This window comes from Camellia sinensis, chromosome 5 (genome assembly GCF_055761805.1).
Source record: "Camellia sinensis isolate YWXY chromosome 5, ASM5576180v1, whole genome shotgun sequence".
NCBI classification, from domain to species: domain Eukaryota; kingdom Viridiplantae; phylum Streptophyta; class Magnoliopsida; order Ericales; family Theaceae; genus Camellia; species Camellia sinensis.
Window position 1 is genome coordinate 135,680,438 of NC_138965.1, and position 25,225 is coordinate 135,705,662.

A 25,225-nucleotide genomic window follows, 5' to 3' on the forward strand; every position below is an offset into this window, starting at 1 on the left:
GAACTACTTTGATAAAAAAAATATTATGTTATATTATGATGTGAATTACTAAATTTTTTTTTGTGATACAGTTTTTAAAGACTTTTACCATAGCAGGTCCCTAACGTCTAACATGGGTGCAGTGCAGCCCATCACCAGGTGGTCCCCTCACCTCAACCTCTTAATTTGTTTGAATCTATCTACGTATATAATATTATTTACACTCATAATTTATTTATTTTTATAAATATCCTAAGGAAGATAATTACTGTATAGGCCAGAAGCTGACACAAAATGCCATTTTAGTCTGACTGTTAAATCTCCTCCCTTCCTTCCTTATCACACACCAACCTCTTCTCTCTCTCTCTCTCTCTCTCTCTCTCTCTCTCTCTCTAGTGGATGAGTGCTTCAATTCAAATTCTCTATTGGTGAAGGTCTTTTCATATCTTTGTTAGGTTTTGAGTGCTCTGTTCTCACATATTCAATGCAGCATAAAAGACCCTTCTCTATCAAATCTTCATTCTTTGGAGTTCTCTAAATCTTTTGCTCTCATATTGGTAATTCCTCTCAAGCTCCACAAGTAGAGCCCTGTTTTAATGGGCATGTTTGGTATCATTTTCGTTTTACGTTCTTTAGAATAAAAAGTTCGTGTGAAACTTGTTCACCAATAAAGTTTTTTGTGTTATCTGAAACAAGAAAACATAAAAACAAAAACGATACCAAATGAGCACAATGATTTTTTATGCATAATCTTTGACCTTTCTTTGATTGATTTAATGAGGTTCATGCCAATGTTTAAGGCCTGTAATTTACTTATTATGAACCAAATTGCTGCGTTTTTATTTTTCCTTTTTCTATTTGTTTTTTCACAATTGGTAGGAGGAAAAGTTGTATCGCATATCGATAAAACTTGAACTCAGACATAAGACTTATGATTAAAACATTGTTTTTCATTATATATTAACGATATGAAGTTGGGATTATTATAATTTTGAAATAATGAATACAATTTGTATGACAATTTCTTGAATTAGGAACACTTTAAGCGATTGAAGTTTTAGCTTAGTCAAGCGATTGAAGTTTTAGCTTAGTCAATCGATTTTTGAGCTGAAAATGCCACTCAAGAATGGTCGTGGGAAGACAAAAGGGGATAAGAAGAAGAAAGAAGAGAAGGGTATTGATTTGTTTTTCGAAAACAAATTTATTTTTTATTTTTTATTTTTTATGTTGTGAATGTTCAATACCTTGTTTTTGTGCAAGGTATTATTTAATTTCTATGCTTCATGAATTTGCAGTTCTTCCAGTTGTAATAGACATAACTGTAAAGCTTCCGGACGAGACTCATGTTATTTTAAAGGTTTGGTACTTCTGAATTTATAGCTTTTCTACTAGTTATGCAACAATTCATTGATATTTAATGTTATTGTGTTCACATTCACTCCCTTTTTTTCCTAACTTAATTTTCTTTGTTTATATTAGCTTCTAGCACAGAGAGCATGAATATTATTTATTCTTTCTATTTTACATATCAGTCTTGTCATCGTCTTGTGTGTTGGAGGAAATAACGAAGCTGGAGAAGAATCTTATTAGTTTGATGTCACAATTAACAAAAAAAAAATTGTCAAAGACAAATTCAATTTTACAACAAAACTTCTAAAATGTGGTCGTGTGTTTCGCTTTTGTTAATAAGTTAGGTGCTTGAAATTATTTTTAGAGTTAATTGGGTTCGTATACACGTGTAATTGTGTGGTTACTAATAGTTGCGTAATCAAAACGCAATTTTTTGAATTTCATATTATTGACAAATGATACTGTCGTATATTTAGAATTAAGATATTTTTAAATTGATAATTATTAATATAAAAATAGTTTATCTGTAGCACTCAAACGTTCAATTGTTAAAAAAGTACAATCCAAGTATTGGAGAGAAGCCGGCACCTACTAATATTATTTTTAAAAAATTCTTTTATTTTCTCAATAGATGAAAATAACATTATTAACTTATTTGTAAATATGGAATGGGCTCGTTTGGTTTGATTTTCTGAAAAAAATTTGGGAAATTTTTTCTACAAATAAGTTTTCAAAAATAATGAAACCAAACAAATTTTCCCAAAAAAATTTCTCAAAACTTGTAAACCAAACAAGTTTTCCAAACAAATCTCTCTCTCACACATATCAAATCAATCACTTTTTCCAAAACTCTATCTCAAAATAATTTTCCAAAACATCTTTTAAAAAAAACTAAACCAAACATGTTTTCGTACTTTTTATCTCTAAAACACATCTCTCAAACACAAACCAAACATTGCCAATAGTTGTTGTCACTTATCAAGGACGGAATTGCAATATTGGGCAGGGAATATCGACGGACAGGATTACAGATGTTCGTCGCCTATTATCTGTGAGCACAATTACTTGCTGTATCACCAAATTTTCATTAACCCATGAGGTATGGTAATTTTAGTAATAATATCAAACTATGATGACTTTTCAGCAATTTTGAAAAATATATAAAATTCCAAATTTACCCTTCTTGTTATCCATTTTACCAAACAGGTACGAGGGCCGCGGTTAAAGGACTCGGTCGACGTTGCCGCACTCAAGCCATGCGTCCTCACTCTAGTAGAAGGTAATACGACCTCGTTTTGACAATACGACACCGTATCCTTCTCTTTCTCTTGTCTTAAATTTGAAAAGTCATTTTTACCGTCGATTTTTTCGATTATTCTCCGAGCAGAGGACTACGATGAAGAGAGCGCAACGGCGCACGTTAGAAGGGTGCTGGACATTGTGGCCTGCACGAGCAGCTTCGGTCCGTCGGCGATCAAGGACTCCGGCAAGAATGCGCGCGGTGCGCAGGATAACAAGGCGGTCAAGAAGTCCGGCAAATCTCAGTCGCCGTCACCGCCGCAATCGCCGAAAGATGCGGCGGTGGAAGGAGAAGGAGAGGGAGAGTTGAGCAATTCATGCCCTAAGTTCGGTAGCTTCTACGAGTTCTTCTCTCTCTCTCATCTCACACCCCCTCTGCAATGTAATTTCTCTATCTCTCTCTCTCTCTCTGTGTATGTTATTGCTAAATTAAATTATAATTGTTATGGATTTTATATTAATGCAAAACATTGGTGTGTAGTGGTGTTATATAAGTGAGTGTAGTGTTAGGCTATCTCCAGGCTTACTCAAATTTAAGTTTGAGTACAAGTTTTATTTGATATGAACTATTTCAAATGAACAAACTCAGATTTAAGTATAAATTTGAGTAAAAGATTCAATTATGACAAAGTGACCAATTTGAGAGTCACAAAATAGTTTTAAAAATTTTGCCTAAACATTTGAGTTTCCCTTGATTTAGGTAAAATGTTGAGTCAGTGATTAGAGATTCCCTTACACAAAATATATGTGTGTGTTCGTAGTGTGATGTGAACATGGATTTTTAGAAATCAAATTTCTGGAAAAGAACATTCGGATTATAAAATAAAAAAATTTATAGTTTCATTTTCCTTTTGAACTTTGAGGAAATTTATGCTACAAATAAAGGTTTGTGTGCTTATTCCCCATTTGGATATTGTAGTTATAAGGAGATCAACTAGGCAACACGCCGATGGGAGTTTAGTGGATGATCATCTTTTTTCCTTTGAAGTAAGACCTTCCCGAACCAATTTATTTTCTGTGTACTATTATGATATTTCAGTTTGCATGAAAACTGAAAATAGTACTATTATGCATGACAATCATGGTGATTTGCTCTGTTGATGGGCAGGTGAAGCTCTGCAATGGAAAACTAGTACTTATTGAAGCTTGCAGAAAAGGATTCTACTGTGTTGGGAAACAGCGGATTCTTTGTCACAACCTCGTTGATTTGTTAAAGCAACTTAGTAGAGCTTTTGATAATGTTAGTATTGCAAAATCTCTCATTTTGGGTTGCTCATTTGTTCCATTTCTTCTTTTGTTTGCTTACTTTTTTTCACATGTGTCACGATTTGATTTATGCTTTTTCAAAAGCATGGATAAACATGTTTATTGTCTTATTGGTTTCTAGAATCGGTATTCTTGAACTTTGAGTTTGCTGATGCATGTTTGATATGCAACTAAGCATTGGTATGGGAAATTCTACTCTTACAAAGTTATTTGTTTTACATAATTCTACAAGAGAATAATGTGGTGGTGGAATTTTTGAAATTGTAAGCCACCTTACTAGGTCTTTTGTTTTAAAATGATAAAGACCCTCATATGCCACATCATTTTTATAAGATCTCTATATTATTTTTTTGTTTGTTTGTATAGGATTACTCTATTGGTATTGTGTTTCACTCCTCTTTAATTTGTGTGCTCTTTGTGATGTTAATTATTTATGTAAGTGAAGAAATTCAGTTTGGGTTTATTTGCATGGTTTTGTCATTCAAAATCTACGGTGCACTTTCAGATATTTATTTCTTTTTGTCTCATGCTTCCTCCTTTAATTTGTCTAAAATATTGTTGAAGTTTTAACACATCTTTATTCCTTGTTCTCAGGCCTACAATGATCTCATGAAAGCATTTTCAGAACGAAACAAGGTACACAACCATTGCCGAGAGTGTATTTTCTGACCCAAACTTAATTAAGAGTCTGTTTGGTGCAACTTATGGAGCTGCTTGTACCTTTTTTATTTTGGAAATCTATGTCAAAGTGTTTGGTGCAACTTCTTCTTATAACTTATGAGACAGAAATAGTTTAAATAAGTTGATTATTGAGAAACAGGGGGAGAGGTGCTTTTAACTTTTGCTTTCTCATTATCAACTTTCAGCTTGCTAGAAATTGCACCAAACAGGCCCTAAAACCTAACCTTCCATGAGATTTTAGTGCATATTTATTTTGGCTGAGGATTTTCAATTCCTATATCCTATCACATTTTTAACCAATTTCTATGTATCTTGCTGCAGTTTGGGAATCTTCCTTATGGTTACAGAGCCAACACATGGCTCATCCCTCCCATTGCAGCACAGTCACTGCCGATATTCCATCCTCTCCCTGTGGAGGATGAAACATGGGGAGGAAATGGAGGTGGCCTAGGAAGAGATGGCAAAAGCAATTTATTACCTTGGACTAATGAGTTTTTATCTCTTTCGGCCATGCCTTGTAAGACAGCTGAGGAAAGGCAGATTAGAGATAGAAAAACTTTCCTTCTTCACAGCCTATTTGTAGATGTCGCCATTTTCAGAGCAATTTCAGCCGTGTGGCATGTAATGGGAAATTCAGAATCAACCCATTCAGCTGTCAGCAGTGAGATTATCTATGCTGAGAAAGTAGGGGACTTGAGTATAACTGTCATGAAAGATTCTTCAAATGCGAGTTGTAAAGTAGATACTAAGATTGATGGAGTTCAAGTGATCGAGTCAGACCCAAAGACGTTACTAGAAAGGAACCTACTGAAAGGAGTCACTGCAGATGAAAATACTGCTGCCCAGGTAAGATAGCATAGAAAAAATGACATTTTTTTCCCCGTAAATTGAGATTGTCTTCTTTTGATATTGGTTTCTGCTAATTTTGCTGAAGAAAGTTGAACATTTTGAGTGCAGGACATTGCCACTCTGGGTGTTGTAAATGTGAGATACTGTGGTTACATTGCGGTGGTTAAAGTTGAGGGGAGAGAGAATGTCAAAACAGGTCCTCCATTGCAAATCCCTGAACTTATCGATCAGCCAGAAGGCGGTGCTAACGCCCTCAATATTAACAGGTTTTCACTGATCACTACCATGTGGATATTTCACATTACATTGTGAGAGCACACATGGGTAGTTTCTATGAGAGCATATAAAGCATAACCCATTAACCTTTGCATGTTCCTGTAGTTTTTCATGTAACTAAAGTGAGTATTTTGATGCACTTGTTATATTGAGGAATTCTTAGTTTTCTTTTAGACAATTGTCTGAATTTGGCTTAGAATATTTCACATAGAGATTTGTAATGTTTCAAGCTTCAAATAGAACATATTTTCCTTTTGCTTTAAATGTAAGTTGTTTTGATTGTTTTTTGGACAAATTACATTGGTAGTCCTTGCATTTTGCTCATTGTGTCATTTTGGTCCTTGTCATTTCAATTGGCTCGATTTTGATCCTTACCTTTTGATTTTGTGTCAGTTCGGTCCAATTGATACCGCTGATTAGGGTTTTTGAAGGAAAATGATCACTGAATTTGTTGAGATTAATTCACTAAGTTGAACAAATTTGCAATTTTACCTAAAAAAACATGACATGCACAATTTATGTCCGCATTTTCTAACAAAAAACACTAAAAATTGTAATCAATTGGACCAAAATTGAGACAAACTTATAAATTAGGATCAAAATTGAGCCAATTGAAATTATAAGGATCAAATGACACAATGACCAAAGTATAAGGGTTGCCGGTGTTATTTGCCCCTTTTTTTTCTTTTCTTTTTTTTCATTTTGCAAATGTTAACACTTTAACTGAAGGTATTTCAGTGGTTGAATTTTTACATTTTTTTTAATTTCTTCAACTAGGATTTGCATTGGATCTGGAATTAAAATCCTTGATCTCTCTTCGGGAAAATATCGAGGCCAGTTTAACTTTGTGAACAATCATTTTCATCTACTCTATTTATAATCTTGGATAAATACTGATACTGAGGCAAACATTCAGAGGATAAGTTATTGTGCTATTTGCCAGCCTTTAAAATCTTGGAGACAGGAGTGGCTGCTTGTTTTTCATTTATGTCGGTACTAAAATTTGCTCCTCATTTATGGTTTGATATATCCTTGTATTATGCGTCTCCCTTACCTTCCTGTCCCCAAAATTGCTCCATTAGTTTTGTTGGGCATTGTAACCTTGTGTCTTTGCAGTTTAAGGTTGCTTCTTCCCAAAAGAGAAGCTTCAGAACTCGTTAACGCATTACCACATTCAAGAACTTTGGAATCTGAAGAGCGCCATTCTTCCCAAGCATTTGTGGAGAGGTTGTTGGAAAAGAGTCTTGCTAAGGTTCAGGAAGAGGAAATTGAAGGGGACATTTTTGTGAGGTGGGAACTCGGAGCCTGCTGGATACAACATTTGCTTGATCAGAAAAATACAGAAAAAGACAAAAAACAGTCTACTGAGAAGCCTAAAAAAGAGACGAAGGTTGAGGGACTTCGGACACCTCTTAGATCCCTTAACAACAAGAAGAATTCTGAGAACTTGAAGTCCACTTTAGGAGTTGTCAACGGGGAAGCGGAAAATGCCATGTCACCTTCTCTACAAGCTCAGCTTGAGACAAATGCCAATGACAATGAGCTTGCGCTAAGGAAATTGTTGTCTGATGCTGCTTTTTCTCGTTTAAAGGAGTCGGAAACTGGTCTCCATTGCAAGGTAGTATGTTATAAATATCATTGAGGTTCATGATTTTTTTTCTTTTTGGCCCGGCAGTGTAGCACATACTAACCTACTGCTTTTTTATTTTATTTTAGTCTATGCAAGAGCTAATTGACTTGTCTCAGAAATATTACAATGAAGTTGCTCTTCCAAAACTGGTAACAAATGAACATATATTTCTTTTTTTATCTGATTCATGTGATAAATCACAATCATTTTTATGATGCATTTTCTAGCATTGGATTGCATGACACAGGTAGCAGATTTTGGTTCCTTGGAGCTTTCACCAGTTGATGGTCGGACTCTGACTGATTTCATGCATACCAGAGGACTTCGGATGTGTTCCCTGGGACAAGTGGTAAGTGCGTTGTGGTTACACAGGATTTTAATTTCTTAATACCATTTAATTGCTCAATCATTTTAATTGATTGTTGCTATTTCCTTTTTCTTGACTAGGTTAAGCTTTCAGAAAAGTTATCACACGTGCAGTCTCTCTGTATTCATGAAATGATAGTTCGAGCTTTTAAGCACGTTCTGCGGGCAGTGATTGCTGCGGTTGTTAATACTGAGGAAATGGCTGGGGCGATTGCTGCTGCATTGAATCTGATGCTTGGAGTCCCCGAAAATGGGCAATTAAATCAATCCTTCAGTGTCCATTTTCTTGTGTGGAGATGGCTGAAAGTATTTTTAAAGAAAAGATATGAATGGGATCTCATCAACTTAAACTACAAAGATGTGAGGAAAACTGCAATTCTACGTGGGTTATGCCATAAGGTACTTGGCACTGACAAAGTTCCAAAAATTTGGCAATGGCCTCTGTTTTTAATGTCTGGATCTATATATTCATTTTTTTTCTTTTTCTTTTTTTCAAATTTTTTTTTTTGTCCACAAGGTATAATAATTAAAAGGAAGTTACACTTACCCATTTTTTGGAATACTTTTAGTCAACTTATGGGACACATAAAAAGCTCTTTAAAGAGTACTTACTGCTATGGAAAGATGCAAACAGTTAAAAAACACATTGAGGATGGTTTGAAGTTAGAGACTATCACTAAACAGGTTACGCTGGGATTTGCCTTATTTTCAAGTGGCTTTTGTATTATCAATTATGTGTTGAAATCTTCACTTGACACTGAATACATATGTACAAATATATTCAATTATGTCCATCCAATCAAATTAGTTTTGGACAGTATGATCTATTTGTTAACAGCGAGCAACAGACGTATATATGTGTTGATATCATGGAGCACCCATTGTTGTCCATGACTCTACAGTGCATTCATATAAAGACACTAATTTCCAAGAACAATTTTCCATTGGGAAAAAAATGTAAATATATGCAAAGAAAGTGGTGTCTTTCATGATTCCATTTCTTTAATATTAGTGGAGTTTTATATGATAGTTTAGGTCTTGTAGTTGTTAATGAAACATAATCAATGTCAAATTGTTTTGTTTGTGATTCAGGTGGGGATTGAGCTGGTTCCAAGAGACTATGATATGAATTCTCCAGAGCCTTTCCAGAAAGTAGACATTGTCAGCCTAGTACCAGTACATAAGGTGATACAGTAAACCATGTTCATAGTAGAATGACACATTCTATTATAATTTTTTCATGTATGAATTGGTCAATGACTGTAAATTTTGTGGATTCTTCATTTCTTTCAGCAAGCAGCATGCTCATCTGCAGATGGACGACAACTTTTGGAATCATCAAAAACAGCTCTAGATAAGGGAAAACTTGAAGATGCAGTCAGCTATGGGACAAAGGTATTTGATTTCCAAATACCTTATTATTTCTTATAAGTTATGTCACTTATTATCTGTTTGGGATTTCCTAGATAAACAGTTTTTTTGGCTAAAAAAGTCAAAAGCCAAAACTTTGTTTCGGGAAGGCTAAACCATAAAAAGCAATTTTTTTAGCAAATCTGTGAAAAGATTATTTTACCCACAATACTTTCAGAAATTCCACCGTGTCCCTACAAGGGCTTCACAATACTATAGGGTAATATCGTAATTTCTCATCAAAAAGCAAGTTTGAAAAGACCCAAAAAGCAACTTTTTTAGCAATTATGAAAGCTAGTAAAAAAGAAATTGCCAAACCGCAACTGTGTGTAAGAAAAAGTAGTAGTTAGTTGCTTCCACAAATCTGTTCCTCCGTTCTGTTTTTTGGTTAAATTAGTATGTTACGTGGCTAAACTTCTCTGATGTTTCCAGGCCCTTGCAAAGCTGGTAGCAGTTTGTGGTCCTTACCATCGAATGACTGCAGGAGCTTATAGCCTTCTTGCTGTAGTTTTGTATCACACCGGAGACTTCAATCAGGTTTTCCATCCATTTTTAGTGTTGCTTGGACCTCTTGTAGAAGGAATGACTCGTGTTATAGAATGTTCTAGAAAATTTGCATGCTAGATTAGGCATCCAAACTTCAAATACTTGTAGATCTATTGTTTGAACCTTTTTTTCCACCTTATAGTATATATATCGTGGTATAGTTGATTCATTTAACCCCAATTACAGGCCACAATTTATCAGCAAAAAGCCTTGGATATCAATGAGAGAGAATTAGGCTTTGATCATCCAGATACCATGAAGAGCTATGGGGATCTTGCCGTGTTCTATTACAGACTTCAGCATACAGAGCTGGCTCTCAAGTACGTTTTTGTTTCTTTTGGTGTTGCATCCCAGATTTGAAGTTCATTAATATTAGCATTGCATAATATTGTTTGTCATCAATATTGTGTTTCATGCTTCTACTAAGTGAAAAGTTTTGTTGTCAATGTTCAGATACGTAAAGCGTGCACTCTATCTTTTACATCTTACGTGTGGCCCATCACATCCAAATACTGCTGCAACATACATCAATGTGGCTATGATGGAAGAAGGCCTGGGAAATGTCCATATTGCCCTCAGATATCTCCATAAAGCTCTGAAGTGTAACAAAAAATTACTTGGCCCAGACCATATTCAGGTTTCTTTTATATAGCAGAACTCCCTTTATTAATTTTATGCTGGTATTTGATATGCTCTTTTAGCTATGAGTTTATGGTGGGATGAGATATTAAAGTTGGACTGACATAGACCATTGATTGCCTTGGTCTAATCTGTAAAATGGGATATGCTGCAAATGCACATACTCCAGAATGTGGTATAGTTAGGTTGGCATTATTCGCTTTGTTGAAGTGACATATTAATTTCTGATGCAAGAAATGTTCTCTCTTGAACACAGTGAGCATAAAACTATGATTTCATCTTGGAATGCGTGTGTTGTGGACACATGCTTGTCCATTGATCAAACCAAAAATGCATATAAGACTATAAGGCATGGTTTTACTTCAATATTTTATTTTTAGGTCTACAAGTGAACCGAGCTGTTCACAACGATCTTGATCTCAGATCATTCAAACTCATGTAGTTATGTTTTGAATGAGGTCGAAAGTACTAAACTAGCTGAGCTTAAGGATAGATTTGCAGTTGGATAATACTTATTCCAATTCTTTGATTTCTCTTATGGTGCTTCTGCTCAACTTACAAACTTTGTTGTAAATGTTATTGAAACTTCATTTTTCATATCACTGGTGGATGTTCACTAGATGTGTTACTGTATCCATGAGGACTATTATGAATTTTTAATTTTTGATTATATCTTTGACACCTAATCCTTTATATTTTATTTCAGACAGCCGCAAGTTACCATGCTATAGCAATTGCCCTGTCATTGATGGAAGCTTTCCCTTTGAGTGTTCAGCATGAGCAAACAACCTTGCAAATCCTCCGAGCTAAGCTGGGCCCAGATGACCTGCGTACGCAGGTATTCCTTTTTCATTGGTCCAAAAGACTAAAATATGGAATATTTATTTTTATACCGCTTTGCTACCTTGAGATACATTGATCATATGTTGCAGTGGCTCAAACCCATAAATCAAAACTTCATGATGCTAGCTATCCCATATTTCATCTTGCTAAATGTTGGCAATCAGCTAGACACAAAGATGCACAAACTCATGACACAACATGGATACAAAAATTTTCAAAATTATGTGGGACACAACAAGTGAGGTTATGCATAAAATATATAATTTATATATTTATTATATGGCACATATAAAGATAAAAATTTATTATGTGTCATATATATGAATATTTAATTCAAAAATAATAATGTTTAAAGTGTAAAGGAGGATAACATGTATAAATTTACGTTAATTTTCTTTTATCACTGGACTCCTAGTTATTTTATTCAAATTTATAATGTGTTTCATTTCATGTATGTCTAAGTGATAGACATGTATTTCTCAAGTGTCTGAAAGCGTGTCTGAATCAATAAATTTTTAAAAAATTGTAGGACATGTTTGGACGGTGCAACAGGTGTTGGAAGTGTCCAAAAAATGTCATGTCTTGTCATTGTCCAACATGACACGCTATCTACTTAGAAGTGTTGGTGTTTCTTAGGTTGGAACTGGGTTGGTTAATACCATTAGCATCACTTAGATGTTTAACTAGGGCTGTATCAATCAAGTGAATGACTTGATTCAAAGAATTTGAGTACCACTTGTTTGGCAAGGCTAATAATAGATTGTTTCTTTTTCTTTTTCTTTAGTTTTTCAGCTATGAGTTAAAACTTGTTGTAATTTTGTTCTATTAATTTTTTTGCTGTCCACAAATGGTTGTGAACTCTGTATCTCAATGTCTCAGGATGCTGCTGCTTGGCTCGAGTATTTTGAATCCAAGGCTTTTGAACAGCAAGAAGCGGCACGGAATGGGACTCGAAAGCCCGATGCGTCCATAGCCAGCAAAGGCCACCTAAGGTATAGCAGCAATTTTTCTGACAATACGAACCTTTATCCAATCAATACTCATAAAGTTTTTTAATGTGGTTATTGTATGTATATTTGTTCTAGATTGTTGTAAACATGCAATGTATAATGGGAAAAAAGGTAACCCAGCAAACTATCACCCGGAAAACTGAGGGTGCTGAATTTAGTGGATTTCAAATAAACAATTTAGAACTTTGTTTTATTTTTTGCTGCACATGAATTTTTTTATTTGGCAGTGTGTCAGATTTGCTTGACTACATTAATCCAAGTCAAGATGCCAAAGGGAAAGATGATGTGGCAATGAAGAGGAAAACCTATATTATGAAGGTATGCTCCCTTCATCTTCATGTTTATTGAAATTGATCCAAAACCATGATTGATGCCTATGAGATAGGGGATATATTGACCAGTTTCTTTTCAGTTTTTACTAATAATGGTGGCAGTGAAAGATTTTCACTGTTGGCATATGGCCCATCCATCTGTTGGCTGCCTAGGCTATTACAAGGTAGGAAGCCTATTTTTAACAGTTTGGAGCCATTCAAAAAGGCCCATTAAATGGGCAAACGGCGTCAATTAAAGCCTGCTAGCCAAATTAAGGCTCATGTGTGAGTGTGCTGCAATGAGCCTTCTCTGTTGCCTAATGTTGCTTACACCTTTATGCACCAAGGCTGGTGGCGGCTCTATTTGGTTGAGATTTCAGAACTTGTTTTCTGAATTTTTTTTCAAAAAATAAAAAATAGTTTGACAAGAATATAAACAACGCCCAATTAGTACACATTAATGTGCGTTTAGGAGTTGAAAGATTGAGTACACGCCTAACCTTTGGCATAATGTACAAAATGGTAGTCCCATGACTTGATCCTATAACCCAAGGTTATTAGTCGAACTCTTAACCATTGAATCAATGGTCACTCCTAGTTTGACAAAAATATACATCAAAAAAATATATTTTTGAAATTTCAAAATTTATTCCACCCCGAAAAAAGAAAACCAATATGAAAATAATGAATCTTTATTCTTTCACCAAGCTAATTTTTGAGAATTTTCAAAAAACAGATTCTGAAACTTCAACCAAACAGATAAAACTTAGATGTCATTGATTTAGGTTTAGGTTTTTAAATCTGTTGTGCAGGTGAAGGGGAAATCTGACCAAAACTTCAGTGTTGCAATTTCCGAGGGATCTGCAGAGGATACCCCAAAAGAGGCATCAGATGAAGAGAAACTAATTACTGATTCTGAATCTGACACAAATGTGAATGATGAAATCATCTCTCCACCAGTTAAGCCCATAGAGCTTGTACATGACAAAACTACCGAGGACAAGCCAGTTCAGTTCAAACAGCCCAAGCTGGAGGAAACTGCTGCAGAAAAGCCAATAGTTGCCAGAGATGTTTTAGCTGAATCACATGCCGAGGGAGAAGATGGATGGCAACCGGTTCAAAGACCAAGATCCGCTGGCTCGTATGGTCAGCGACTAAGGCAGCGACGTGCAACTGTCAGTAAGGTTTATGGTTATCAGAAAAAAGATTTGGTTTCTGAATCGGATTATGCCAGACTTAATAGTAACTATCAGAATAGTAGGTATTACCTGTTAAAGAAACGAACAGTGTCTCCGGGAAGTTATGCAGATTACCATACAGCGAAGAGTCCCTACTCAAATACCAAATTTGGGCGAAGAATCATAAAAGCTGTAACATATAGAGTTAAGTCCGTACCATCATCGGAACCTGATCCAGTGTCTGCACTGAGAGAAGTTGAACAAATATCGCAGAAAAGTTCAATAGTTAGCCTTGGAAAATCTCCTTCATACAAGGAAGTAGCACTGGCCCCACCAGGTACGATTTCGATGTTGCAGGTTAGGGAGTCTGAGAATGATATTCCCGATGATAACAAAGAGTTTGGTGTTGGAAACAATGGATTAGAAAAAAAGGAAGCAAAAGAATATGCTGACATGATAACAGAGGCTGAAAACGTAAAGGAAGAGAAATTTGAGGATTTTGTGTTGAATTCCAAAGATGACTCGAACGGTGGAGTTGAAGATGTTGACAATAAGGAAGAAACTAAATCAAACAATGTGATGACGCATAACCACAACAAAGAGCTTGGTGTTGGAATGGACGGATTAGATACTTACATAGCAAAAGAAAGTGCTGACATGATAATAGAGGCTGAAAACGTAAAGGAAGAGAAATCTGAGGATTTTGTGTTGAATTCCAAAGATGATTTGAACGGTGGAGTTGACAATGTTGACAAGATGGAAGAAACTAAATCAGACGATGCGATAATGGATAAAAAATCTGAGATTGTGTCTGCAATCGTCAAAGTGGTTAAATCTAGCTGTGTGGAAACTGGAGTTGAAAATGTTGACAAGAAGGAAGAAACTAAATCAAACGATGTGATGCTGGATGAACATACTGAGATCGTATTTGCAATTGTTGAAGCGGTCAAATCTAGCATTGTGGAAGTTGATCAAATGGTACACAAGAACCTCCAAACCAATGACATGCCAAATTCAATTGAGTCTCCCCAAGTGGAGCTCAGCGAGAATGATTCATCCGAATCAGATAATAATTCAAATCCCACCTTGCAAGGAGTTGAGGATTTAAAGGATAGATCCTCAGTTTCTTGTTCAGGCGATGCTCGGGAATTATCCAATAAGTTGTCCGCATCAGCAGCTCCATTCAACCCATCACCAGCTGTTGCACGTGCACGACCAGTGTCAATGAACATTACTCTCCCTTCTGGTCCCGGTGCTGTTGCAACCATTGGCCCTTGGCCATTGAACATGACTCTTCACCCCCGGCCTCCTATGGCCTTGCCCATGGTTATTCCTATGTGCTCATCCCCTCACCCGCCATACCCTTCACCTCCACCCACCCCGAACATGATACACTCATTGCCATTTTTTTACCCTATATATACTCAACCCCAAGCTGTGCCAACCACTACCTTTCCTATTACTAGCAACCCCTTTCATACCAATCATTTTGCATGGCAATGCAATATTAGCCCTAATGGAGTTCATTGGCCTATGTGCCGCCCAATGGAGTTCTCTGTCTCACCAACTGTTGTTGAGCCAATCATCGGTCCTATTGTGGAACCGAAGGAACAAGTTGATAATTCTGAAAGCCCGAGTTTGGCTCCTAACCCGCTGGTGGACATTGCTAATGGCAGTGAAGCTGATAAAGAATCGAACTTTCTAGCATCAGAGGCAGTGGAAATTGGAAACAAAGTGGCTATTATTAGATCAGAAGATGAGAAAGAAATCGGTGATTTGAATCCACACGGTGTTCTAAGTTCTGGGGATCAACCGAATCATAGTAACACTCTTGATGATCAGGTGTCAACACACCCTCGGAAAATTGATAGCGAGAAAACCCTCAACATTTTGATAAGTGGGAGAAGAAACCGAAAGCAGACACTGCGAATGCCGATAAGTTTGCTCAAGAGACCTTATAGTTCAGAGTCTTTCAAAGTTGTGTATAGCAGAGTACTCCGAGAGAGTGAAGCTCTCAAGTCTTCCAGCTTTACTTCAAATGAAAATACTATAACCAGTGGCAAGTAAGGCAAGTTTTTGTTGCTCTTACCTGTTAAGTATAGTGGAGTGGTTGAGAGGAAGTAGAAATTGTATTCCTTGATCATGAACAAGAAAGAGAGTAGTATATTGAAGCTTCCGATTTTCACAGTTTCATAGTTTCTTGGCCTCTTACACCACTTCTTGAAAAAATACAGGTTAGTCCCCTACAAGCATAGTCTATTTCCTTTAATTTAATTTTTTTTTTCTTAAGGAAACTACTGTTAGATTGAGTTTTCAAAATCATTTTTCCCCCTTCAAAAACTAGAAAATAGTTAAATGAAAATAAACGCCAAAAAAATAATTGCCAATTTTCAAAAATAATTTTCGCCCCCCCAAAAGAAATACTACAGAAGAATGATGACTATTTTTTTATTATTATTTTACCAAACTAGTTTTAGTTTTTTTGGGAAAAAAAAAAAAAAAAAAAAACCAGAAAACAGTTTTTGAAAATTTAAGCAAACAAGTTGTGGACTCATTTGTCTCTTACAAAGTTCAGTTTCCATCATCTTGAATTTTAGCTCTCTGCTTTTTGAATCTTCTGGACATCATAAAAAGTCCGATATTATTGTTAGTTATTATGATAGGGGAATTAAAACAAACAAATCTTATTGCAGAATACCACAATCTCTCAAAGCTGCTATATGAACATTTGGAGGCCAACATGCAGCTGCACAGCGCTCAGAAATTTCTGTCCATAAACTGTCAATGGAGGAACTTTGGGACTGTCTTTTAACATCAGGTACTATCTTGTTATTCCAGTTTTGAATTTTCTCTTGTAAGTATTCTGGAAAATTATATATTAGGATATATTTAACTACAACTTAAAATAATAGCAGTTTGTTGGTTTGAAAACTCATGTTGTTCTACTTGAGAGAATGTCAAGAACAATTTTTTTTTGTAACTCCCAAGGGGGTTGACCTAGTGGGTGCAACTTGGGGCCTAGGGGTGTGCTCCCTCTAGGTCTTAGGGTCAACTCCCATTAGGTAGGAGCAATCCGCTCCTTGAGGCCACGCCCATGGGTTCTATCTGAGATTTGCCCAATCCATATGGAGGGGGCGCTTTGCGTGAGTCCCGGGATTAGTCGAGGTGCGCATAAGCTGACCTAAACACCCGATCATCAAAATAATAATAATAATAATTTTTTGTGGCTCTTGTAAGCACAACTAAGGGGTGATTTCATAATTGGGATAATTACACAAACCTTTGCAATTTTTTATTCCGGTTTGATTGTTACGTCAAGTTAAAATGTAGGGTGTTTTCAAGGGGATTTTGGCATTGATAAATTTCACAATAGCCTTTCTAATTTCACATGAGTTTCAATTTGATCCATGTTATTTTAATTGCAACACATTTTGCCCTATAATATATTTTTTTTAATTTTGTGTCAATTAAGGACAATTGATAACAGACATCTGAATTTTAGGCGGAAAATGCTAACATGCACTACATGTGACCAATGTTTAAGGACAAAATGATCTTTTCAAACTTTAATCTGTTATTTGATCAATGGTTTGCTTGATGTGCAGGTTTACAACAGGAAATTTACTTTTTGGGATTTGAAAGGTGTATTTTTACCTGATGACTGTTCATAGTTGGGAAGTTTGTGTGATTTTGTTTATAACAATAAAAAAAAAAAAACTAAAATCTAGTTTTTTGATTTTTGATAATTAATTTTGATTTATTTGTATATGCCAACATTTTTGTCTTTTGACTGGGTGTGTTGGTTATTGAAAAATGTTGAAAAATGTTGGGAAAAATATTCTAATATCAATTTGTATTGATTTTCTCATATTGCTCATCCATTTTTGAAATGCTTATCGGCCTAGATATATAGATTAATGTGCATGTGAAATGCAATTAAGATCTGTTTGTTTTGACAGAAAAGGTTTTCTGGAAAATGTTTTCCCAATAGTACCTCTCCTCCATGCTGTTGCTTGCAGAAACCAAGCAATGGTTAAAAATTTGTGTTTAAAAGTTCAAACTGTGACTATTTTCAAAGGGAAAAAAAAAAAGATTTGAAGATGACACTCTGCTAGAAAATCTTGCCCAAAGTATAAATTCCATTCTTCTCCAAAAATTGGTTTTGACAAGAACCGAGTCTGATGAAGAAAGAATAATGCTCTCAGGTAACAAATTAAACAGAACAACGAATCAAAAAGCTGTAAAAATTGTAATATGAAACAAAGAGCTCTCTCTCTATATTTGGCATACATCGAGAATTTGGCTTCTTTTTCTTTTTTTTTTTAATTTTGTTCCAATCAAATGTAAGGGAAGTTCACACATGGCTTCGCAATCAAATGTAAGGGAAGTTCACACATGGCTTCAAACGGTATGTTTTTCATGTTCAAACTCGGTTTAACCCCAGTCAGCCATGAGGGTTAAACATGGGTGCATCCTCCTTAGGTAAAAAAGCATAGATCTTACTCACCCTGAACCAAAAAAAAAAAAATGTACTCCAAATCTCAGATTTTCACAATAAAATTTTTGATAAAAACATTAAGAATAAATTGTAAATACACCCCTTGAGGTTTGCTTAGCCCCTGTAATTTGAAAAATTACAAATATCTTCTTGCTAAAAATTTTTATTTAACAAAATTAACTACAAAAAGAAATTCATAATTGCTCTCCTATACAATAATAAAATTACCTAAATTATTAATTGAAACATATTTATAATATTATTAAAAATTATTAATTGACTTGATGATTTATTAATAAAACGGACGATTTGTTATGAAATTAAAAACTTCAGGGGATGGAATGTAATTTTCAAAACTATAGGAGACGATTTATATTTTAATCAAATCTCAAGAAGTGAATTTGTAATTTACCCAAACATTAAGGAAAATGTCAATACAAGGATTGGATTTCCTTTGGCACCATTGTTTGTTTCTTCATTTTTCTGACTTATTTAATCGTTAATACACTTTTAAAAATTAAGTTGATTTTTTTAAAAAAATTTACGTCCATCTAACTTAGATAACCTCGAAAATCAATATATATATATATATATATAATTAAAAAAAAATTAAAAGACAAAATAAATCAAATTATATACATATAACCTTTAACAGTTAGCTTATTTTTGTCTTTAGTATTTTTTTTTTTTTCCCAATATTTTTTAGATTGTCTGGATCGAGACAAATTTAATATTAAAACTCATTTACATGTTTAGGCTATCCTAGTTTTGGTGCTTAATTGTATTTGTTGCATCATCTTAATGCTTGTTTATAACAAAACTCATTTATTTATCCCAAAAAAAAAAAAAAGTAACATATTATTAAAGAAAGCTGCTATAAGAGCTGGTTTGGCAATTGTTTCTTAAACAACTTTTTTGTTGAGTTCATTTTTTTCATTTTTCATTTTTTTTTTCTTTTCTTTTTCAAACAACTTTTTAACTTTTAGGTCCTATTAGGTGAGATAACCCTAAAAATTAAAAAACTTAAAAATGAAAAAATTCAGATAAAGACTAAAAGAAAAAGAAAAAGAAAATCACTATTAAATACAAAATAATTTTTTTAAAAAAAAAAACTTTTTCAGCATTTTCTAAACAAAGGTGAAAGGCAAAAATAAGCTTAATTTTTTTTCAAATTTATAAATTGCAATCAAAAGAATCCGGGGACTTCCGTGTAGATCCTAATAAGTAGACTTATTGTCCAATAGGTCATATGATAATTAATGGCATTTTTCATTAAATACTATTAAAAAAAAATTTACTAATTGTTAATTTTTAGAGCCAGTTTAAAAATTTTATCACAAAAAAATTACTAATTATAAGTTTTAACGACAGTTTAAAAAAATCATCACAAAAAAAGTCACTAATCTTCAACTTTCAGGGACAATTTGAAATATTTGTTACAGAAAAACGTCACTAATTACAAATTTTAACAACAATTTATAAAAATCGTAACAAAAAAAAGTAGCTCATTGTCAATTTTTAACGACATACGTAAAAAATCGTCACAAAGAATTATTTTTAACGATGATTTTACTAGGATTTATTTTCAATAGAAATTAATCAGGATTAAATCCAACTATTAGGATCTATTAGTAGTTTAGAATTGAAGGACGAGCGAGAGGGAGAAGGAGAGCGCGCAAACCTTTGGTTAAGAGTTGTTGAATATGGGTTACTCATGCGAGTTGGGTTGGAAGGCCGGAAGGATATCAGAGTCATGAGACTCTTTTTGCCTTGCCAACACTTCTAAAACAATAGTTGTAGCTAAAACCGTACCGAGAAGAAATATATAACCCGTTTTCCATTCACTCCCTGCCTTGCCAATTTGCATCCCCAAAACTATGTTCAAGTTTCCAAAGAAAAGTGCAATCCTTCCAACCCAATGGTGGTACCAATTCCAGTATTTTCTCACCTTGCTGCCCTTGTCAGGTCGTGCCACGATCGCCAAGACCTAAGTGTCCATTTAATTAGAAAGAAAATAAATGATGAAAAGTGAAAATAGTAAAGAGTGAAGGAAAAAAAATATATATTTTCTTGTATGAATTTGATTAGCATGAAGATTTTGCAAGAAAATAGGAATTCTAATTGTGAGCAACCACTGTTGTAATAAATTTAAACTTTATTGTATTTTACTGTACTTTTGGTAAGAAATTAGAAGCTTAATTACTCCGCTATCATGAGTTTCACCACTTTCATGATAAACGAATTTAGAAAAAAATTATTTTTGTCTATTTCTGTCAAAATCCTAACCAAACTTAGCCAAATAAAAAATGGAACTGCAGAACCAAACTGGAACCAAACCTTTTTTTGCAGTTTGGTTCTGGTTCGGTTCCAAGGGTTATACGGATCTGTAACTTGCAACTATATGAATCGGTCACCAGAACAAGGGTCACAAGTTAATTAAAAGCATAACACTTGAAATAAGTGGAAAGTATAATGAGATTGAATAAGATCAGCGAAAAACCTGGAGAATGCTAAGCACAAGAACAAAGATTCCGATGCCTCTGTGAGTTGGAAAATGGGCATGAATTCTGTTATAGAGCGATGCTCCAAGTATGACAGCAGCGACGCCCAATATAAATCCCACAAACTGAATGCTCACATGAAGGTAATACCATAGTGGATCATGATGCTTAAAGTATCGAGCAGCGATTGCTCCAAAAGGAAGAAACAGACCCCATCCGATTAAACCTAATATCCCATGGGAATGCTTCGCTTGACTAATTTCATCTAATGCAGGTGCAGGTACAGATGCAGCAGAAGCAGAAACTGAAAGAATGAATTACATATCATCTCAACCGCTAAAGATTTTTATCCCAAAACCGAGGAAACTGAATTAAAACCTTTAGGTGTCATTTGTACCAAAATCAACTGTACTACGAATAGTTAACATTGTAAAAAAATGAAGACACCTACACCAGGCGAATAATTAATTGGAATATGAGTTCGGTAATTGCATCACAAACTATTAGTAAATGGGTTCAAAATTCTCAAGAAAACCAGTGAAATTTTACAAACTTTCAATTCACAGGGCCTTAAAAAAACATAGTACTAAAACTGTAACCACATATTTTCCTAGAAAAACAAAATCTTAGAAATCTAGCAGGTCTTTTCTCTTTATTGCCCAAAATTACAACCCAATTTGGTTGGAAGAGGTAGAACAAAGAGAGGAGAAGAAGAGAAGGTAAAGGATACAGACGAAAAGATTTGATTATTTTTCTATGCATTGATATTGGCAAGTGACTACCTCCTAAATATCTGGCCACATTACTTGTCTTCTCCATTTATGTATTAGAATATAAACAAAATCCGATCCCTTTTTTGCCGATCAAAAAAAGTAAACAAATAAAATCCAATCCTTTGTATTCCAAAATGGACAAAACAATTTTGAAAAAAAGGAAAAGAAAAAAAAAGGAGGGCAAATTACACTGACACCACCTAGATTGTTATGAAATCAGGGAGTCATGAGGCACCCCTTATTCTCTGAAAGTACACTAACATTCCTGTTAGCTAACACCTCCATGGTACCCATTTTATGGCCCTAGACAATTAATCTGGCTTAATATTCCAGAGTTTTTTGGCAGATGTGCATTGCCACCATATCCGCCAAAACCTAAATTTGATCAGGAATATGTGACAAAAACCAAGAAGAAAAATGAGGACTACTTTACTACATTGATTTTACTTGTGTTGAGGGTGCTCTTTGCAGTTGGAAAGGGGTTAGGGCTGCGAAGCAGAGTGGAAGGCTTGGGATCTTGCACTTTGGTGTCCAGCATAATCAGCAGATTTTTCAGGGGGTGGCTGTTTTTGTTGCTCATTTGAAGACTAGGCTCTTGGTGGTTTTGTATACAGTTGGGTGTCGAGGAGAGAGAATCCAAGGTAGTGTTTGGTAGAACTTTAGAATTATGATTTAAGATAGAGTTGTATTTTGAGTTTGTGAGTTTTGGAATTATGATTTAAGCGTGGAAAATTTATTTGGATATGAGTTTTGAATTGAATTTGAAATTTTTGATGTGACATAATATTTGATTCAAAAATTTACAACTCATAACCAAAGACACGACCCAAAATTCTATTCAAAGCTCATAAAAAATTTTAAAAATATTCCGAAAATATTTTTTTTTAAATATAAAAATAACAGGTGCCAAAAAAAATAAAAAATAAAAAAAATTGTTCCAGTCAACCGGCCGGACGTTCGGGGGGACATCCGGGAGGATGACCGGGTAAACATGTTTTCAAAAGTGGGTGTGGAATCAATGTTTGAAAATTGTAACCAAACAACGCACTCAAACCAAGGTGTAGAATTAAGTTTCCAAAACTCCACCAAACATGGCCCAATTTTTTTTTTTTTTTTTTTTTTTTGTGTGTGTGTGGATTTTTTAGATACTCTATATGTCTAGGGGTTGGTGTTGATTGGTTTGTGGATGTATTTGTTAGCATCGCCTTGATGCTCTTTTATTTATCCAAAAAAAAAAAATACAGATTTTACCTGAATATACTCTTCATCTAGTAGACTTATGTGTTTGAAATCTTAAATGAACAAAATAACAAGTATTGTTGATGACAACAAATGCACTCCCAAAGGACTCAAACATACCTGCAGAGAAGTCGAACATTATACTTGTTTTGTCGTCGTGTGGATATAGGAGGTGGTTCTTTGTTGGATATTTAGTCCCATAAGCCAATAGAACCGGTTGGCGAGCAAGCAGAGAGGCAAATTTCAGCTGAAATGCTATGTAGATTGTGGCACCTTGAAGCGCCACAAACGCAGGAACTTTAGTTAGTGGCAAATCACCTTTATCTGGTACCACAGCTGATTGCTCAAATCCTTTCAAATAATACTGCTTGACATTTGCTTGACCTTCTTTACTAATCCATCCCACCATGGAACTGGCATTAAGCATCATCCCATCTTTCGAAAAAGCCATTCCTACCCATCCACTTGTATACTCAGCCGATACTACAATTGTCACGACATTGTCTTTAGTTTGTGAGTACTGCAAGAGTAAGCATATATTAGAAAAATGGAAATATATAAAATGGCTATGAAACATGGTTGCCATTCATGATTTATTTATTTTCACTTTTTATTTTTCTGGAACATTAGTTTTTCCAGGACAAATTTTCAATTGATTTACAATTGGAGAATAAATGTTTTGATGAAAATAATTTATGAGGCGAGGACTTATTATGACGAATGTTTTCATGTTTCTCTGTACTAGAAACACTTCTATTAGGAATTGTTTTACAAACACCAACAATACAATATTATGATTACCAAAAAGGAAATTCAATGAAGAAATAGTTTGAGATCCATAAATAATCACAAAAGGAAAACATTTTGATTCTAATCTTTAAATAGAAGAAAAAGGGAAAGGAAAAAAAGTTTTTTTTCCCATTATTATTGCCACATGTTATCTCAATTCCTTGAGCTCAAGAAGTTATGTTTGTGTCATTCTTAATGTATAATTATCTCATTATTATTGCCACAAAATTTTGAATTTTTTCAATCATTTTCACCAAATTGAAAACATTTTCGAATTTTCCGAAACCCCAAATTATCCCAATTCAACTGTCCAATTTTATTTTGGGTAAATTACATATGCACCCTGATTGTCCTTATAATTTAAAAAATTACAAATACTCCTTGTCAGGATTTTTAATTTAACAGTATTACCAAAAAAAATAAAAAATTTAACTACTCTTTTATACAATAATAAAATTACTTAAATTGTTAATTAGAATATATTTTTGACATAATTTAAAATTATTAATTAACTTAATTATTTATTAATAAAATTATTAATTTGTTATGCAATTAGAATTTTGAAGAGACTTAATATAATTTTCAAAACTACGTGATATAATTTTTAAAATTACATGACACAATTTGTATTTATAATTTACCTTTTGTGTTATTTTGAATTTTGATTTCTTCAAAAAAAAAAAATCCTCTTCCATTTACATTCAATTCAAATGATAGTTTTTTTTACACAATGAAGCAACAAAAATTGCAGAAGGAGATGGAAATGGAACGGACCTGTATAACATATGAATTCCAAACAGGTTTACACACCATCTTAGATGTGTCTCCGAACGTTTCAGGGATAACTTTGGAGAGATCGGCATTGCAACGAGAGGCCGCTTCTGCATTTGCACCGCCGTTGTCGGCTGCGGAAACCGCCGCCACAATCAGAACCAATGCGAACCCTAGCCGCGAAATCCTGATTCTCGAATCTTCCATTGAAAGTGACATAAATAAATAAATAAATAAAAATTTTAAATTCAGAGTCGAGTTGAAGATTGTTTGGTGGGAGTGATTTGAATGATTTGATTTTGAAGGTGGTTGGTTGGAGGTGGCGTGTAATGATTGTTCCCGCCAAATCCTTGCAAGAAACAACCTAACCACCCCAGCTCTGGTTTTTTCTCACATGCACATGGTGATGATGATGGTGTGGTGGAGGTTATGATAATGTTTTTTGAATTTGGATTTAAATAATGTAATGACTATTGTTAGAGGAAGTTAGGAGGGCTATATTTAGACCATGTGTGGTGTGTCATTGACATTTTGTTGAACAAGTCAAACTCAAGAAGAAATTATATGGTAATCTATTCTACACAATTTTTATTAATACATCATTTCATTTTGATTTTTAATGAAGTGGAAGAAGGAGAATAGGAGGAGTGGTGTGGGTCTACCCTTTGTATAGTTCCTTTCACGTCATTAGAGGGAGGTAGAGTATTTAATTAGAACTCTTAAATATATATATATATATATATATTATATTATTTGGATTCAACTTCTCTTTTTAAGTTTAAATTTGAACTTGAGAATTTTGTGAAGCTTACTATAAGTTTTATTTTAATATTTTGTAAAATCTTTGTGTATATTATTCACGAAAAAAATTTAAATCAATATGATAATAGTAAAATCTAAATTTTTTTATGAATGATATATATTAATGATCTTATAAAATAAACGTTTTAGATTGTCGGAATGACCTGTAGTGAACTCCATTAAACCTCTTAAATTTCTCTAGAATTTAAATTTAAACATT

General features: G+C 34.3%; 2 protein-coding genes across 3 annotated transcripts; one reads left to right on the top strand and one right to left on the bottom strand.

Annotated features, from left to right (window-relative positions):
* Positions 1-327: 327 nt before the first annotated feature.
* LOC114323115 (protein REDUCED CHLOROPLAST COVERAGE 1) lies at positions 328-17,501 on the top strand. 2 transcript variants are annotated; one of them, XM_028270600.2, is made up of 26 exons: positions 328-536; positions 1,014-1,153; positions 1,275-1,336; positions 2,336-2,428; positions 2,536-2,608; positions 2,717-3,010; positions 3,548-3,615; positions 3,737-3,868; positions 4,489-4,530; positions 4,897-5,421; positions 5,533-5,690; positions 6,817-7,318; positions 7,417-7,479; positions 7,578-7,679; positions 7,778-8,095; positions 8,789-8,881; positions 8,990-9,091; positions 9,539-9,643; positions 9,839-9,972; positions 10,106-10,289; positions 10,998-11,129; positions 12,014-12,126; positions 12,372-12,462; positions 13,247-15,867; positions 16,327-16,451; positions 17,239-17,501. In XM_028270600.2, exons 2-24 carry the CDS (start codon positions 1,093-1,095, stop codon positions 15,698-15,700), a joined length of 5,901 nt encoding a protein of 1,966 aa, XP_028126401.2. In that variant the 5' UTR covers positions 328-536; positions 1,014-1,092; the 3' UTR covers positions 15,701-15,867; positions 16,327-16,451; positions 17,239-17,501. The 2 variants fall into 2 exon arrangements, with proteins under 2 accessions (XP_028126401.2, XP_028126402.2); XM_028270601.2 differs by having other exon boundaries at positions 13,268-15,867.
* Positions 17,322-24,770, bottom strand: LOC114323116 (cytochrome b561 and DOMON domain-containing protein At3g61750). Its single transcript, XM_028270602.2, has 5 exons — positions 24,208-24,770; positions 22,765-23,164; positions 20,632-20,936; positions 19,813-20,118; positions 17,322-18,141 (listed from the first exon to the last, which is right to left on the bottom strand). The coding sequence occupies exons 1-4, from the start codon at positions 24,421-24,423 to the stop codon at positions 19,840-19,842; spliced, it is 1,200 nt and encodes a 399-aa protein (XP_028126403.1). The 5' UTR covers positions 24,424-24,770; the 3' UTR covers positions 17,322-18,141; positions 19,813-19,839.
* Positions 24,771-25,225: the final 455 nt, after the last annotated feature.

Bases quoted from the DNA above. Each gene is read 5' to 3' on its own strand.
- LOC114323115 (XM_028270600.2), top strand. From the start codon at position 1,093: ATGCCACTCAAGAATGGTCGTGGGAAGACAAAAGGGGATAAGAAGAAG. The intron at 3,616-3,736 runs GTAAGACCTTCC...GTTGATGGGCAG, and splicing joins ATCATCTTTTTTCCTTTGAA to GTGAAGCTCTGCAATGGAAA. The intron at 7,319-7,416 runs GTAGTATGTTAT...ATTTTATTTTAG, and splicing joins AAACTGGTCTCCATTGCAAG to TCTATGCAAGAGCTAATTGA.
- LOC114323116 (XM_028270602.2), bottom strand. From the start codon at position 24,423: ATGTCACTTTCAATGGAAGATTCGAGAATCAGGATTTCGCGGCTAGGG. The intron at 23,165-24,207 runs GTCCGTTCCATT...TTACTCTTGCAG, and splicing joins GGAATTCATATGTTATACAG to TACTCACAAACTAAAGACAA. The intron at 20,119-20,631 runs GTTTTTCGCTGA...ATGGACACTTAG, and splicing joins TTGTGCTTAGCATTCTCCAG to GTCTTGGCGATCGTGGCACG.